Source organism: Eschrichtius robustus, chromosome 1 (assembly GCF_028021215.1).
Source record: "Eschrichtius robustus isolate mEscRob2 chromosome 1, mEscRob2.pri, whole genome shotgun sequence".
Classification (NCBI taxonomy): Eukaryota; Metazoa; Chordata; class Mammalia; order Artiodactyla; family Eschrichtiidae; genus Eschrichtius; species Eschrichtius robustus.
In genome coordinates, this window is record NC_090824.1 from 124221044 (window position 1) to 124235836 (window position 14793).

The window sequence follows — 14793 nt, forward strand, 5'->3', positions numbered from 1 at the left end:
GGTTGGCTGCTGCAAACTTCTTGGTTCCGGGATCCTTTGTTCTTGCAGCTGTCCACAGTAGGTCTGGTCACAATGTTCCTATAAACCTCCAACCAGACACATGTTATTCTCTGTTCTACAACGTTTTAGTCTCTATATGAATGGAAAAGTGTTATACCTTTAAAGGTCAGAGCCTTGGCAATGGGCTAGCCTGTATATTTCAGGCTATAGGCAACATTCTTGTAGCAAAAGCAATAGAATACAAAGGTTAAAGTAAAAGAAACAGATCCAATATGGAGTCAGATTTGTCCCTATTACAAGAATCCCTGAAAGGCCAAAAGACAAAATAAAAATGAGGAAAGGCCTCCCCTTTTCTGTCCCCCTTTCCACCCTCCTTCCCCCTCTCTATCAGCACAACAGGAGTCTCAAATGCTCTCCCGAGCGTGGGAAGCAGGCAGCCAGGGAGTCAGCCCAAAGTGTGGCCTTTCCCAAGAGGGATCTCGCCAGACCTCTAACTTTTTAAAAGAGGAGCTCTGGAGAAGATCACCAAACAAGAAAAACATCAGCAAAAGGGTGCTTAGACTTTTCTCAAAGCTACCGAAAAGACAAAGCTGGAGTCTGCTAGACAGTCCTGGAAGGACAATTGCTGAGAGCTACAAGTGACTTGGCCAACAGTCTTTTCTAGTGGAGGGGACCAGGGAAAGAGCATTGTACAGGGGATGAGAAGACGGATTCAGCTCTCAGAGGCTGCGGCTGACACCTTCATTAAGCAGGGCAGACTGTTAGTTTGCACATCTGTGACATTATTTTGTTAAGAGAGCCTCTTAGTAAAATGCCGCTGTGTTTTGCATCTGTATATGCATGAGTCAGTGTCAGAGACTATGAGTGCCAGTTGAGGGATACAGATAGAGCGTACAATTAACAACCCACAGCATTCCACAGGGCAGGAGCCAGTGCTTTGATGTGTGTGTCCAATCATCCCCAGGAATCAGGAATGGAAAGTTACTGATGGGGACACTTACTCCATGCATCTCCCCTTCTCTTACTATGTGAATTGTCATCTGGCTGAACTCCAGTACTCAGAGACTCATCTTAAATGGATACATTCTCTCAACAAACCTTTATCACATGGGCTTCTCTACCTAACGTTGTGCTCCAGAGACATAAGTTGGATGAAACACAGTCTGTGCCCTGGAGGAGATTGCAGGCTGGTAGGATTCAGCTGACTGGTGTGTCTGTTCACCTGAGTCCAGACCAGCACTCCCCCCATGGTAGCCCATACCACCTGCATCTTCCACCAGATCCTCGGTGATCTGAGCAAGGAAGGGCTGTCCATTCAGCAGCCCACTGAGTGAAAGCATTTCCTTACATTCAGATGCCATGGTCTCCAGATTCTTCCCCAGGGTCCCCTTGCAGCAGCTCCAACTTACTGTTCTTCTCCTCAATCTCCCAGCTACAGTGGGGTTTGTTCTATTAACAATTCCTGCATTTTAATTGTGATCCTTTTATTCAGGGAAGTCCTTCAAAGACCAAGCCAATTCCATTTCTCTCCTTTTTTGCGCCGTGGTTAAGCACATGTCCTCCCTTCTCTCACTACCCTCACACCCCTCTCCCAGATTCCATCCTGTACGCTGGTGGGAGCTGAAGCCAATGGGAATTTGGACTGGGGTGCCGTGGCTTTTCACCAAGTCTCCTTGGCTTGGGGAGATCCCATTTTCTCAGGCTAGAAGTTGTATGGTATGAGGAAACATCAGCATTATGTCTAATTTCAGCAGGAGAGATAGAGTGGGCGTTTAGTCTTAATGGTAAACCTGGCCCACAGAAAGGTACCAGTCCTGCAGGTAGAAGGCAGATCTCATCATGGAACTCTGCCCAACTGCAGCATCTAAATGTTTGCCCTCCACCACAGTCGGCTTTATTAAGCCTTTTTCTTGGGAAACTCTCTCATACTTTTTAATCAGAGGAAATGTCTCTCAGAGATAAGGCTTCCTGCCATGCCCATTTTAAAGTCTAGAGATCTTATGGAAAGAAAAAGAAAAATTCATCAAAGGGCATTACAGCACTTGTCATTGCAGGAAAAATCTGTGGGTGTCAGAAATATTTCCAAGTTGAGTATGTATTTCAAACATGTGTTTTAAAAAAAAAAAAAAAACCCAGCCAGGGTAGCGAAAGACATGGGAGAGCCCTTTTCAATCAGTTCTAATGAGATATTCTTTCAGATCTATCCATGCTTAGAGTTAGCACTTAGTTTTTGGGAAATTCCATTTTTGTGCATTTTAAAATTTGGGAAATCAGAAACCTGCTGTGAAGTGGACTCAACCTTGGAACCCATAGCATAGCTGAGGCCCCCTGCACCTGCTGCAAGGGTCTGGGAGACATTGGGAGCCAACACGGGCCTCCATTTCCTCATCTGCAAAATGAGGAGGAGCTCCCTTTGGACTCAGAAACTCTGTGATTTCCCCAGTGCCTTAATCTGTTATATGCTTGACTTTCTTTTGCAGAACGAATTTCCAGAAAAGCTCTTAATTCAAGGTCATTGAATATACCTATCACAGCCCAATGCCATTTCTTGTGGCATATGTATAACAGTTCCTTTTATGCCAGAGTATCTTAAAATGAGTCGTTTTATGTTTCAGTGAACAAATTTTGTATTCCACCGCTATCAACAAGCTTCCCCACCCCATAATAAGGAATCCAAAATTAATCTATTGGAACGGAATCCATATCTGTCCTAAATGCTCCTAGAGCAAGACTGTGTCAGAAATAGGAAAGAAATACTGCTTCTGTCTCAGAACATCTCAAATGCTGCTGTCATACTTCAGATCCACTAGATGTGCACGGAAATGTTTTTCTGATAACATGGGTTATAAAAACAAAAGTAGGAATGGTCACATCTTGAACCAGGAGAGATGCCATAAGGAATAGGGAACTGGAAAAGCATTGTATCCTTGTATCCATCCCGTCTGATGGTTCACATGGGCCCATTAGTGAGCCGCCTTTGAGCCTCCAGCATGAAGTCGTTCCTCACTGATGCCCAAAGTGGTGACCTCATCTAGGAAAAACATATAATGATGGAGGCAGAGAAGTTTAGGTTTAGATCTGGTCTAGATTCTTCATGCTGCCACATGATCTTGGCCCAATACTCCACCTCCCTAAGGTTCCCATTATAAATATAAGGATAAAGATAACTACTGTATATGATTTTTACTCTCTTTTTTGGTGAGGATTAAACAAGTTAATGCACGTGGAAGTGCCTGACAAAATACCTGCATATAGTAGGCGCTCTTAAAAACGTATCGCTGTTGTACAACATTGGGAATGTACTTAATGCCACTGAATCGTATACTTAAAATTGGTTCAAAGGGTAAATTTTGTGTTATATATATTTTACCAACACAAAGAAAAGTATTGCTATACCTGACCATCATCTCTTAATGCCTGAAAGGTACCAGCCACATCTTCAGCATTCTGTGACCGAAGGGGCACTTAACCATACTGGCTTAGATTCACAGAGCAATATTGCTGGAGGGGACCTTGGCGGTCGTCTAGTCTGACTACCCCGTATTGTGATGTTCCGTCCCACCCAGCCTGGGACCAGGGTCTTTACACTTGCCCAACTTCCCGAAAAGTTGATTCTTTTGTTGATGTTGATTCTTTTCAACATCCCAGGCGTTTGGCAGCAGGGGGCCTGGTGATGGTGTATTTAGAGCAGAGCCCTAAGGGCCTGATAGCACCTGTGCAGTGGGGGGGAGCCAGTGTTCTTCCCCAGGTGGAGCCGTGCCTCGGGTTTCCAAGGGGTAAGCTCCACCTTGATGTCGCGTTGCCCCAATTTCTTTTCCACCACTGGTGATCTCTGGTTGGCATGTGGCTCTCTGCTCAGCCACAGAAATGCAAATGCTGTTTCACTTTTGTTTTCACCCAAGAGCAATAAGGTTTTTCACAGCTAATAGCCATCTTTCGTTTTTTCAACCCATTTTTCTGAGCCTTGAGTTGTGGGAGAGTGTGCCACCACCCACTCTTTGGATTTCAATTATTGATTATTTTGATTTGGGTTATTGATGCTAATGGAACCCTTCGAATGCATTTTATTCCCAGTGAATTTATGTCTTTTTAAAGATTCTGGTCTGGAAAAATAGTCTGTCTTTGAATTTCCTGATTTGAACTTTGTAAGGAATCTCAATGCTGGCAGTTTTTATCTTTTAGAGAAGGGTGGGGGGAGGCAGCAGATGGAGAGGCACCCAGCCAGCTTCAGCCTTTCTACCCTGGGTGTGGTTTGTGGATAAAAAGCCACGCACGGAGGAAGAGCCAGGTGACCAAGAAGTAAGTCATTTGGCAGAAAGCGCCCTTTGGGGATACGAATTGCATGTGATGCTGTTTTCTTTTGGTTATAGCAAGCGGATGAGACCCTGGATTTTGAAGAACAGATCTTGGAAGCTGCTAAATCCATTGCTGCTGCCACAAGTGCCCTGGTCAAATCGGCCTCGGCAGCCCAGAGGGAGCTGGTGGCCCAAGGAAAGGTGTGTAAACCCCACTGGCCAAGTGGTGGAAAGTTCACACAGCAAGAGCCTCTGAGGACTAAGAAAAAGGCGATACCGCTTGCGTCCTGACCAAGGAAGCCGTGCCGCCCCTTCCCTCCCTGACTTGCCCGGCTTTGCCCATCTCACTGGATACTCTGTTTGCTTCAGCCTGACAGACAGAATGAAGGGTTTAGCTTCCAGGCCTCTCATCTGCTTCTTGTTAAGGAGAGCTCCCACTCCAGGCAGCCATCAGGGCCTGAACAAGACATTTATTTTCCCCGCTGTACATTAGGCTATTTAAAGCCGTAAACTCATATTTTCCTGGTGGATGGCTATATAAGCACCGTAGTCAGGGGCTTTATAATACCATGTCCAGCTCCAGTGACTCCCTTCCTTTTCTTAGGACTGTTGAGCTGAATGCCGTCCCAACTCTGCAGTTAGCATTTTCCTTAGCCCTTTGGTCAAAAGGCCGGTCTGGTTTTAAAGCTGAGATTTCTTCAACCTGCTTCATCTCCAGTCACCCATTCCATCTGCATTAGCGTGAAAGCCTAGTTCTTTTTCAGTGATCCAAAGGATTAATAGTACATTAGACTAATACCTGGATGTGAAAAGGCCTTCCAATTTAAAATATTCCGTGTGTCCTATTATTCCCATACAACATGGAACCACCCCATCCAAGTTACATCTTGCAGATAAGCCTCTCAATCATAGAGACACCACGGAAATCCTGCCAGGTTTGGGAAATTTGGTCACTGTAACTGTCAGTCACTTAAATTTGATGTTAAAAGGCCTTCGCTCTCAGTGTACAGATGACGGATGTGATTGTGTCTTTTTGGTTGTTTTTGTTTTTATCATTTTTTTTAATATATATTTTATTTATTTATTTCGTTGTGCCGGGTGTTAGTTGAGTAGGCAGGCTCCTTAGTTGCGGCACATGGGCTCCTTAGTTGTGGCATGTGAACTTTTAGTTGCGGCATGTGCGTGGGATCTAGTTCCCTGACCAGAGATCAAACTGGGCCTCCAGCATTATGATCGCGGAGCCTTAACCACTGCGCCACCAAGGAAGTCCAATTGACCTAAGAACTTTTAATACAGACAGTTATGCACGGCTGGTGGCCTTCTGTCTTCCTCCATGAAGTCTCTTGTGAGCTTAGCTGTGCCTTAATCCAACCTACGTCCACTGGTTCCTCTTTCTAAACCATTGTGTATCCAATATTGATGTATGTACATCTCCCCAACCAGCATGAATCTGTCCCTTTATGCTTCTCACTTATCCCCTGTAGATCTAGCAGAGTGCCGACCTCAATCACCTAGGACTTGTTGACTAGTCGATATGTAAAGACCAAAAATGGATCATTGAGAAGAACATCCTACCTAAAACTTTCAGTTTATTTGCACATTGATTAAAGAGCCATCTACGTGCTGGACACATTGCTAGATACTAGAGAATCAAACTTGAATATGGCCAAGCCCCTGTCCTCCAAGGAACTTATGCGTTCAAGCATTTAAAAAGTTGGTAACGGAGGTTCAGCTGGACCTGGGGAACTATAGATGATATGCAGGACGTTGGGGCCTTACCTGACCTTCAGCACGCCCTGATGTGCTGACAGAGCTCCAGTTTCATATGCAAATTTAGATAATCCCTTTTTTTTTTTTTCCCACACACACACACACACACTGTATTTTATTTTTACAAGACATAAATAAACTGACACCAAACATTGTAAATGGATGACCACAACAGAAGCAACAATGATTGCAATTACCAAACACGAAACATACTCATACTATGTCATAATATTGACATTCAGTCCAGTAATCCTCCACTGTAACAGCTCCTTTACTTTGCAATGAAAATTGGTTTGTATATTTTTTGCCTCTGAGTCCTTGTGGGATTTTTTTTTATTATTATTCAAACAGAAAGTCACAAAAATTATAATCATCCTCATCAGTTCACTCAGTCCCATGTAATTAATTTTTTTTTCATCTTGATCTTTTGTTAGCACTTTTATGAATTCATCAGTTTTCCATTAGAGTTCTGAAAAGGCTTATTCATTCAGTTCAGCACTATAGTCAGTTAGCAGAAACCTGTACTTGTCAGAGTCTTTTCCATGAATTCCTTGAAGATGAAACCCTTTTATAGGAACATATTTGCAAAAGCATCAGAGTATACCCAGAACTGTCTGTAAATGACAAAAGACTTAAAAATGACCATGGTTAAAGATTTGATGAAAGTTCATAATAATGCAATTGACAAGGAAATTTAGTTATTTCTGAGATATACATTTTAAAATAATAACTAGAATTATGACTTATAACATTATACCAGAACATATAAGATTTTTAGAAATTTCATGTAATGTCTGAAACATTTATATTAACATATTTCCTTACAAATAACCCAATGAATAGATACTCATCTCTTACCTCTCCAGGCACCTCCCACATGTGTAAAGGTGTTTCCTCCTGTAGCTCCCTCTACATCTGGTCAGAAAATGTTTCACTGTTGCAAGAATTCCTAAATAGAAACGGGGATCATCTTACTTCCAGCTTCTTACTTCTCTCCCCACCCCTGAAAAAAATGGTCTGTATTTCCTTAAGGCGAGGATCTGTGCTCAATTGTACGGAAAGAGACGCACCCCCTTTTTTAACATCATCTGCCAGAAAGTCACAGCATGACTTCCAGGGTCAGGAATCAGGAGAGATTTAAGCTTCCCTCACCTCTTGAATGAAGAGGCCTCAGGGGCTCCCGTGTTGGAGATGGAGAAAGGTCAGCAGAGGAAATAGGCGTGTCAAGATAGCCCCATCCATCATTCCTGAGCCGTTTACCCAGAAACGCGGTACCTGGCAGCGAAATGGAGGTCGTTGAGAGCGTTTCCGGTCGCCTCCTTGTGGCCCAGGTGGAAACCGGTCAGGACGTGCAGTCTTGGAGCTGCTGGGGTCCTGCATGGGAAAGGGTGCTCCATTCTCCTGCCGGTGCTGTTGGCAAGAGTCCCAGGGAGGTGCCGCATGTCTGATGAGATGCTTTTCTCTCCAAATCCAGGGCAAGGTAGGGTTTGGGGGCTACAGGTCACCCTGTGCCTTCCCTCCCTCATTGCTGCTTTTCCTACTCCACTCTAGGTGGGCTCCATCCCCGCCAACGCCGCAGATGACGGACAATGGTCACAAGGCCTGATTTCTGCCGTGAGTTGCCCCCTCCTCCTTCCCCGTTGGCTTTTTGGATCCCCTGAGGGAGGTTTGGGCCTCAAGTCACTTCTCTGTTGACTGTCCCCAGGCCCGGATGGTGGCAGCTGCGACCAGCAGTCTCTGCGAGGCGGCTAATGCCTCTGTGCAGGGGCACGCCAGTGAGGAGAAGCTCATCTCATCCGCCAAGCAGGTCGCCGCATCCACGGCTCAGCTGCTCGTGGCCTGCAAGGTGAAGGCTGATCAGGATTCGGAGGCCATGAGGCGGCTACAGGTAATGGTCACTGATGCTGGTGGGAAAATACTCCTGTTGGAGCGGGTAAGTGTCACCAAAGGCGGCAGTCTCGCTTCCTTGGCATGACCCACCAGGCCTTCCATCAGCCAGCTCTGTCCCACATTTCTCATCTCCTGCCATGTGCAACCATGCATCCTACCCCTGCAACGCCACCAAACTGACGTTCTCCACACGTGCCTCCTGGTCTCATGCCTTGGGGTCCTCCTCCCCACCAGCCCAACCTTGGTGAACTCCTACTCGTCCTTCATGACTCATCTCCAAAGCCACCTCTTCTGGGAAGCCCTCCTTGAATCCCAGACCTTGGGCAGTCAGTCAGTCCCTCTTCTACCCTGCCATAGCCTTTGGGCAGACCAGTCTTGCAGTTCCTGTCACCCAGTACCACCACATTTATCTTTAGTCCACCTTTAACAAGGCTGTGAGCTTCTTAGGTGCAGGTACCAGATCTTTATCTTTGTGTCTCTCACTCCTAAGATGGTACCTGTTTCAGTGGAGGCTCTCATTCAGTGTTTGCTTAAGAAGGGAGCAAAAGGACTGAGGAATTCATATGAGATGCTGCTAAGGTTTCCCAGAGCCCAGAGAACACACTTATGAAGGTGTCACTTGAGTTCTGCCCAGTGGATCTAAGTTTTCCTGATTGTGTATTTTAAGCACAGTGAAAGAAATGCTGGAATGAAAAAGATCACATAGCTTCACCATCCTCACATGTCCAGTGCTATTTTTTTCTCTTCCTGTTTTTATCTTACACAAAATACTTTTGTCTAGTTGTCATCCTAACAGAGACATTCTGCATTTTTTTCACTTCACATTTTATCATACTTATTTTTTTCCTTGAAGAAAAGGCTTCATAATGGCCCTGTGCAAAGCTAACTGGTTCATTCTTCATGAGTCTCATTTTTAATGATTGCATGATATTATATCAACTGATGATGCCAGAATTTCTCTATACATTGGACATATTTGTTTCCAATTTTCTAGATGTTACTATAATAAATGTTGTAATACAGATTGTTTATGTTGCTAAAAATGTTTATGTAAGATCATAAATGGCAGAAATATTTGAACAATTCCACTGAGACTCGGGACTCTCGTCGTATTTCCTAAGTTGTAAAGTGCATGGCCATTGTTTGGTCCTCCTGTGTCTGTCTCTCTCTGACCCACCTCCCTCACCTTCATTTTTCTCCTGGCATAAACCCAGGGGAAAACGGGGAGCTGCATGTTTGTGAATGTGCGATTCATGGGTTTGGGGGACACTCCTTTGGAAAACATCCTGAGTTAAGAGAGACCCGGGTTCAAGACCTGCCTCTACTATGTACAAAGTGCATAATCTTAAACAAATCATTCAAAACCTTTCAGGCCTTAGTTGCCACGTCTGTAAAATGAGGATAGAGATGCCGGCACTGGCTCTTACGAGGGTCAGAAATGTGAAAGTGCTTTTGTAAGTCCTAAGGATTTGCACAGATACAACCCAGCATCACTCTTATTATCATCATTACTGATTTATCTGGATGCTGCAATGTTGTGTGAATCCCTTACAGTGACCCCAGAGGTTCTCCGGGGCTACACAGACCTATGTTCAAATCGCAGCTCTATAACTTACCAGCTGCAGGATCTTAGATTAGTTATTCAACCTCACTTTCTACGTAGAAAAGTGGGCTAATGATTTCTGACCTCATAAAACTGTTCTGAGAATAAGCATATGATGACTGCTTGTCAAGCGCTAATGGGCCTCCCCTTCCCTTCTTGCGCGAGCCCTCGTGGTCCCCCCTTGGCCACTTTAGATCACCAACCCGATGAGCCAGTTAACTTTGAATGAGAAAACTCTCAACTTTCTGATGGCTCACCCCCAAGAACAAGTCCTTGACGCTGAGGGGGCTGGGCAAGGACTGTGGGAGATTTAACGAAGCCTTGACCACCGTGAAAAGGAAATTCCAGACCTCAGGTGACAGAGGTCAAGTCCCCTGAGCCATGCTTTTTGAGCATTGAGAGTAAACCAGCGGGGGCTGTAGCCCTTGCTGAAGATCTGGGCTGCACGTGGACCAGCTCTTCTGCAGTGCGTCTGGCACTCGCCCCATCCTTGACCGTGCAGCATAAAGCCGGCTGTGACTCTAAAAGCACATCCGTAAAGGCCCTAGTTACTGTGGGGCTCCCATTCCTTCTGTGCAGGGGTAGGTTGTGCTTTCATAGCCCTTCATTCCCTCCGAAAGCATTCAGCGAGCCCCAGCCCTGCGCGGCCACTGTGCCCGGCGCTGGGGATGCAGAGACTGAAGTCACAGCCCCTGCCTTCAAGTTGCTCATTGTCCAGGAGGAAGACAGGCAACCACAAGTGTGGTAAAGGCTGCAAAGAAGCCAGCAGGGAGCTTTCCAGCAGCACCTGGAAGGGTGTGGGTAAGGCCGAGACGGACAGAGCGATCTCTGAGCCAAGTCCTCCAGTATGCCTCAGTAGGATGGGGCAGGGGGAGGTGGCTTTCCAACCAAGGGGGCAGCCCCTGAGCAAGTTTCTGTTAACGCACATATCATAGTGCTATAATCGTGTATTCACATAATTGTAATTCCCCAGAGATGTGCGTGTTCCCTGGGAGCCAGGAAATGTGTCTCATTAACCTGTGAGTGAGCTAAGGTTAGGTAGGTGCCAGTGTTGGTAGAATCAACGGATGGATGGACAAATGGATACTACCTAGAGAGAAGTTCTGTGTTATATACAATTGGATGATAAATCAATTCATAGTCTCATGAACTGTGCCTCCATGTCTGTCTCGCTGAATCCAAATGGCTGTTTCTAATGATATAATGTGTGTTTTGTCCCCTCTCCAGGCAGCAGGAAACGCTGTGAAAAGAGCCTCAGACAATCTTGTGCGTGCAGCCCAGAAGGCAGCATTTGGCAAAGCTGATGACGATGATGTTGTAGTGAAAACAAAGTTTGTAGGGGGCATTGCTCAGGTTTGTGATTAAACCCAGACAGTGTTTACTCCCAAGATGAGAACGGTCTTATAACAGAGGCACGAAATAACAGTGGCTTAAACAAGATGGAAGTTTATTTCTCCCTGGTGAGAGACAGTCTTGGGTGTAAGCAGTCTAGGGATGGTGTGGCGGCTGCTTTGTGACTGAGACCCAGACCCCATCCGCCTACTGCTCCACCATCCCTGAGATGTTGCCTTGGCAACGTCTTGGTCTAAGATGGCTTGGTAACCACCTCAGTTTTCCAGCCAGCATGAAGACGGAAAGTTAGGGCGGGCATGACTCTGAAGTTGTCTGCATCACTTGCTCTCACATGCCATTGGTCAGCGCTTCATCACGTGGCCAGCCTAGCTGCAAAGGAGGCAGGGAAATGGAGTATTTTCTGAGTAGCAGTGTGCCTACCTAAAAATCAGGGATTCTGTTAAAGAAAAGGGAGAGAAGAGAATTGGAGGACAGCAATATTATCATTTAAATAAAATGATGCATTTGGAGCTGCTACTCACTCCAGATTTTTGGCCCTAGGGAAAGAATGAATGATGACCCTCTCCCAGAAGTTTTACAAGTGTGGATAAGAATCTGACTTATGCAGGCCTGCATTCTTGTGAATGAGAGTGGGGTGGAAAGGTCAGGAAACCATGCTTGCAGTTTGGGATGTGTTCATGTAAATCCTTTATATGAGATTGGTTTTCCACCAGGAACACTGAGGTCCCGTGGCTGAACTTACTCATTCCCATGCCTTCTTAGCTCTTCCTGAGCCACTCCCTGTGTTTGGAAATACACAGGATGCATTTTTACCAGAATCTGCTTCTTGATACACTAGTTCCATGAGAAGTTCCATGAAGAAGGGTCTCTGATCAAACAGTTCTGGGAATCACTGACTTCTGTACTCCCTCCTCAGATATCACAACGCTCGTTAGTCTAGCAAGACTCTGAAAAGACCTTTGCTTTTCAGAAATCTATTTGACTTTCTTGAGCACAGACTCACCCTTTCCCCTTTATACCTATTAACTAATATTCCTCAGATCACACCTTAGAAGCATGAAGTAAATATATGAAAGCCGTCTAGTAGTTAAGGAATCCAGCTTTAGCTTCGAGAATACCTGGGCTGGGTCCTGCTCCACCAGATGGGCCCCTTCAGGAAAGTGGACCCACATCTCTGAGATTCAGCTTTCTCATTGGAAAAATGGGACATTCGATAGGCCATACTTCACAGTGTTGCCATGAAGATGATGGGAGACTCCGTGTGAAGTGCTTACACCAGAGCCTGGTGCATCATAGGGACGCAGTATATATTTGCTGTTAAATCAGTGGCCAGAAGTCAGCTTATTGTCTTGGATCGTTGGTCTCAAAACCCGAACTGTGGCACAGAGGCTGGTCTCCAGAGCTAAGAATACTTAGTTCCGGGACACTGCTGTGTCCCACTGTAGCAGAGGCTGTGGGAGCTCATGAGGCAAGCAGTGGAGGGGAGGGCAGTTTCCTAAAAAGTTTCAGATCCATCCAGCTTGTTGCTTTGCTTCTAGATCATTGCCGCCCAGGAGGAAATGCTGAAGAAAGAGCGAGAACTGGAAGAAGCAAGGAAAAAACTAGCCCAGATCCGCCAACAGCAGTATAAATTCCTACCCACCGAGCTGAGGGAGGACGAAGGCTAAGGCCAGAGCCAAGAGGGCGCACCCCAGGGGCCGGCCGCACGAGAACTGGATGGACAGCGGTCCTGAGGGGCCGGGCACTGCCCTGGCACTGCCCACCTCCCCCTGGGGTGAGCCAGGAGCCCTGAGCTCTCCTGCTCGCTCCTCTGTCTTGTCGGGCACCAGCTGCATGATGGTGATGTCACGCGGTACAGTGTGTTCCACCCACAGCTCCTCTGCCACCTCCCCCAACCCCGCCTCACTGTATCTCAGGAGAGAGGGGGCGCGGGTTCACGGACTGGTACCAAAAAGGAGGAGTCAGTATTACATCGTCCTCAGACACTCGCGCTTCTGTTGGTCCTTCTCTGGGCCTGCTGTGAAATCTTAATAGGAAAAAAAAAAAAAAAAAAAAAACCCAAACAGCTCGGGGGAAATCCTTGATGCCATAGCTACTCAAAGATACTCTTCTCCCTCTCAGGAGAAGATGGACGTTGGAGTTGGACACGGTGAATAAAGGCCAGAAACATAAACCAGTGTGGACTCCAGGAGGGCAACTCGGGTCCTCCTGCTGTGTCTCAAGCACTGGCTCACCCAGAGGGTGAAGAATTCCTGCTCCTGTTTGCACGCTTTCTTGCCTCAGTGTGTAAGCTCGTTGTACAATCTAGACCCAACTTGTATTCTGTGGCCCAGAAAATCGAATGATTATTTTTTTTTTCCTCCATAATCCAAAGGGGCAGAGGTATGGGGGACTGGCAGGGCTCAGTGAGCAGGGGCTGTAATAAAATGTGTGGGCTCCTTACTCTGTAGAGGCTGTTTGAGTTCATACAAATTCATCCACACAAACCCAGGTCCCCCAGGTGACAGTCAGTACAACAGCCCACCTTAGGCATTCGAAGTGGGGATTCAGCTCCAATAAAGCAATTCCTTGGTGACCTCATCTTTAGGTTCCACATCAGCTTCTCTGCTCTCAAAACGATCAGAATTCAAGATCCTATTAAAAAATCTGTCATCCGTCCTCCAACCCGTGATGGATGTTCTCTCTCTGTCCTAATTGTCCCAAAATTTAGATGCATTTTAACATCATTACAAACCTTTAACAAGATAGTTTTGCTAATTAGCCCATCTTAGAGGTGAAGACATATCGTATTTTCAGAGTCTGTCTTCTGTACGCTACGGTTCGAGAATTAGTTCGAGAGTTCCCCCCCTCCTCTCCTTTCTCTTTTCGGAGCCCTCTCCTTAGAAGGGCGTTTTAAGATGTTGAACTTAACTTTAATCTGAGCCTTTCCCCAAGACAGTACACGAAGGATGAATGACCTGTCGGATAGATCCTAATGCCAGGTAGCACTTGTCTTTGAAAAACAATTCATCGGGGGAAGACAATGGTGACAGAGGTATGTGGTTTTTGAGAGCTGCTAACTGTTGAACTCCACTTCTCCGCAGTAATGTGGTATCACATCTCGTATTTCATTCACAGTATAGTTTGAATATTCCACCCAGGGGAAAAGTTGATGCTTTGGTCCACAAAAAGTATCACCTGTAGACCTTGCCCCATGGTCCTGCTTTAACAGACTGTGGCCCATGCCATGGTTTTAAAATATAATTAAACTTTGGACAGCTTCTCATATTTATAAGAAACTTGTAAGTGTTCCACATAGTAGAATTTTTTCCCAGACAAGTTGGAAGTTACAGGAAATACAATGTAAATGAGAAGCAAGTGGAGAGAGTATGTAGAGAGTTGGGGATGAAGGCATCGACTCAAGAGGAGAGAGCTGGCAGGGCCCTAGCACCTAATGGGAGAAACTAACAAACTCTTGGCTCGCCCTCTTCCAGTGTAGCTAGTACAACTTTTCACTGCTGTCCTGGGCTGCACCCCCTTGGATCTTAGCCCGTGGACTGGGGGCTCTCTCCAAGGGACACTTTGCGGATGGGCACAGGGTGCTTTCTAAGATTAAGAATCCCACCCAGAGGCTCAGAGTCTAGCTGTGTTAATGGCCTCATGTAGCAGGCCTCTGGGGAGCTCCTCCATGGCCCACCCTTGCCCCCTTTTCTTCCAGGCTGTGTGATTGCTCCTCCCCTTCCAGCTGTCCCCTGTCATAGCCTGGCGTCCCAGGAGCCAGGCAGGGCCAAGCAGTGAGTTCTCTGTCCCTGCCTCAGAGTCGTTTAAAACTTCCACTGCGTTTGATACCAGAAAAAACCTCCAGAGACAAGCCAAATGGAAAGGCCTTTAAAGAACAGGTAT

At 46.1% G+C, this 14793-nt stretch overlaps 1 protein-coding gene across 3 annotated transcripts in view; it reads left to right on the forward strand.

The window, feature by feature from the left end:
- The window catches only part of TLN2 (talin 2), a 456139-nt gene extending 442779 nt beyond the window's left edge, over window positions 1–13360 (forward strand). For all 3 annotated transcript variants that reach the window (XM_068552880.1, XM_068552889.1, XM_068552896.1), the window contains 5 exons: window positions 4371–4496; window positions 7617–7679; window positions 7771–7953; window positions 10786–10911; window positions 12450–13360. In XM_068552880.1, coding sequence (XP_068408981.1) covers window positions 4371–4496; window positions 7617–7679; window positions 7771–7953; window positions 10786–10911; window positions 12450–12578 — 627 coding nt within the window. In that variant the 3' untranslated portion in view covers window positions 12579–13360. The remainder of the gene's footprint in view (window positions 1–4370; window positions 4497–7616; window positions 7680–7770; window positions 7954–10785; window positions 10912–12449) is intronic.
- The last annotated feature ends 1433 nt before the right edge of the window (window positions 13361–14793 follow it).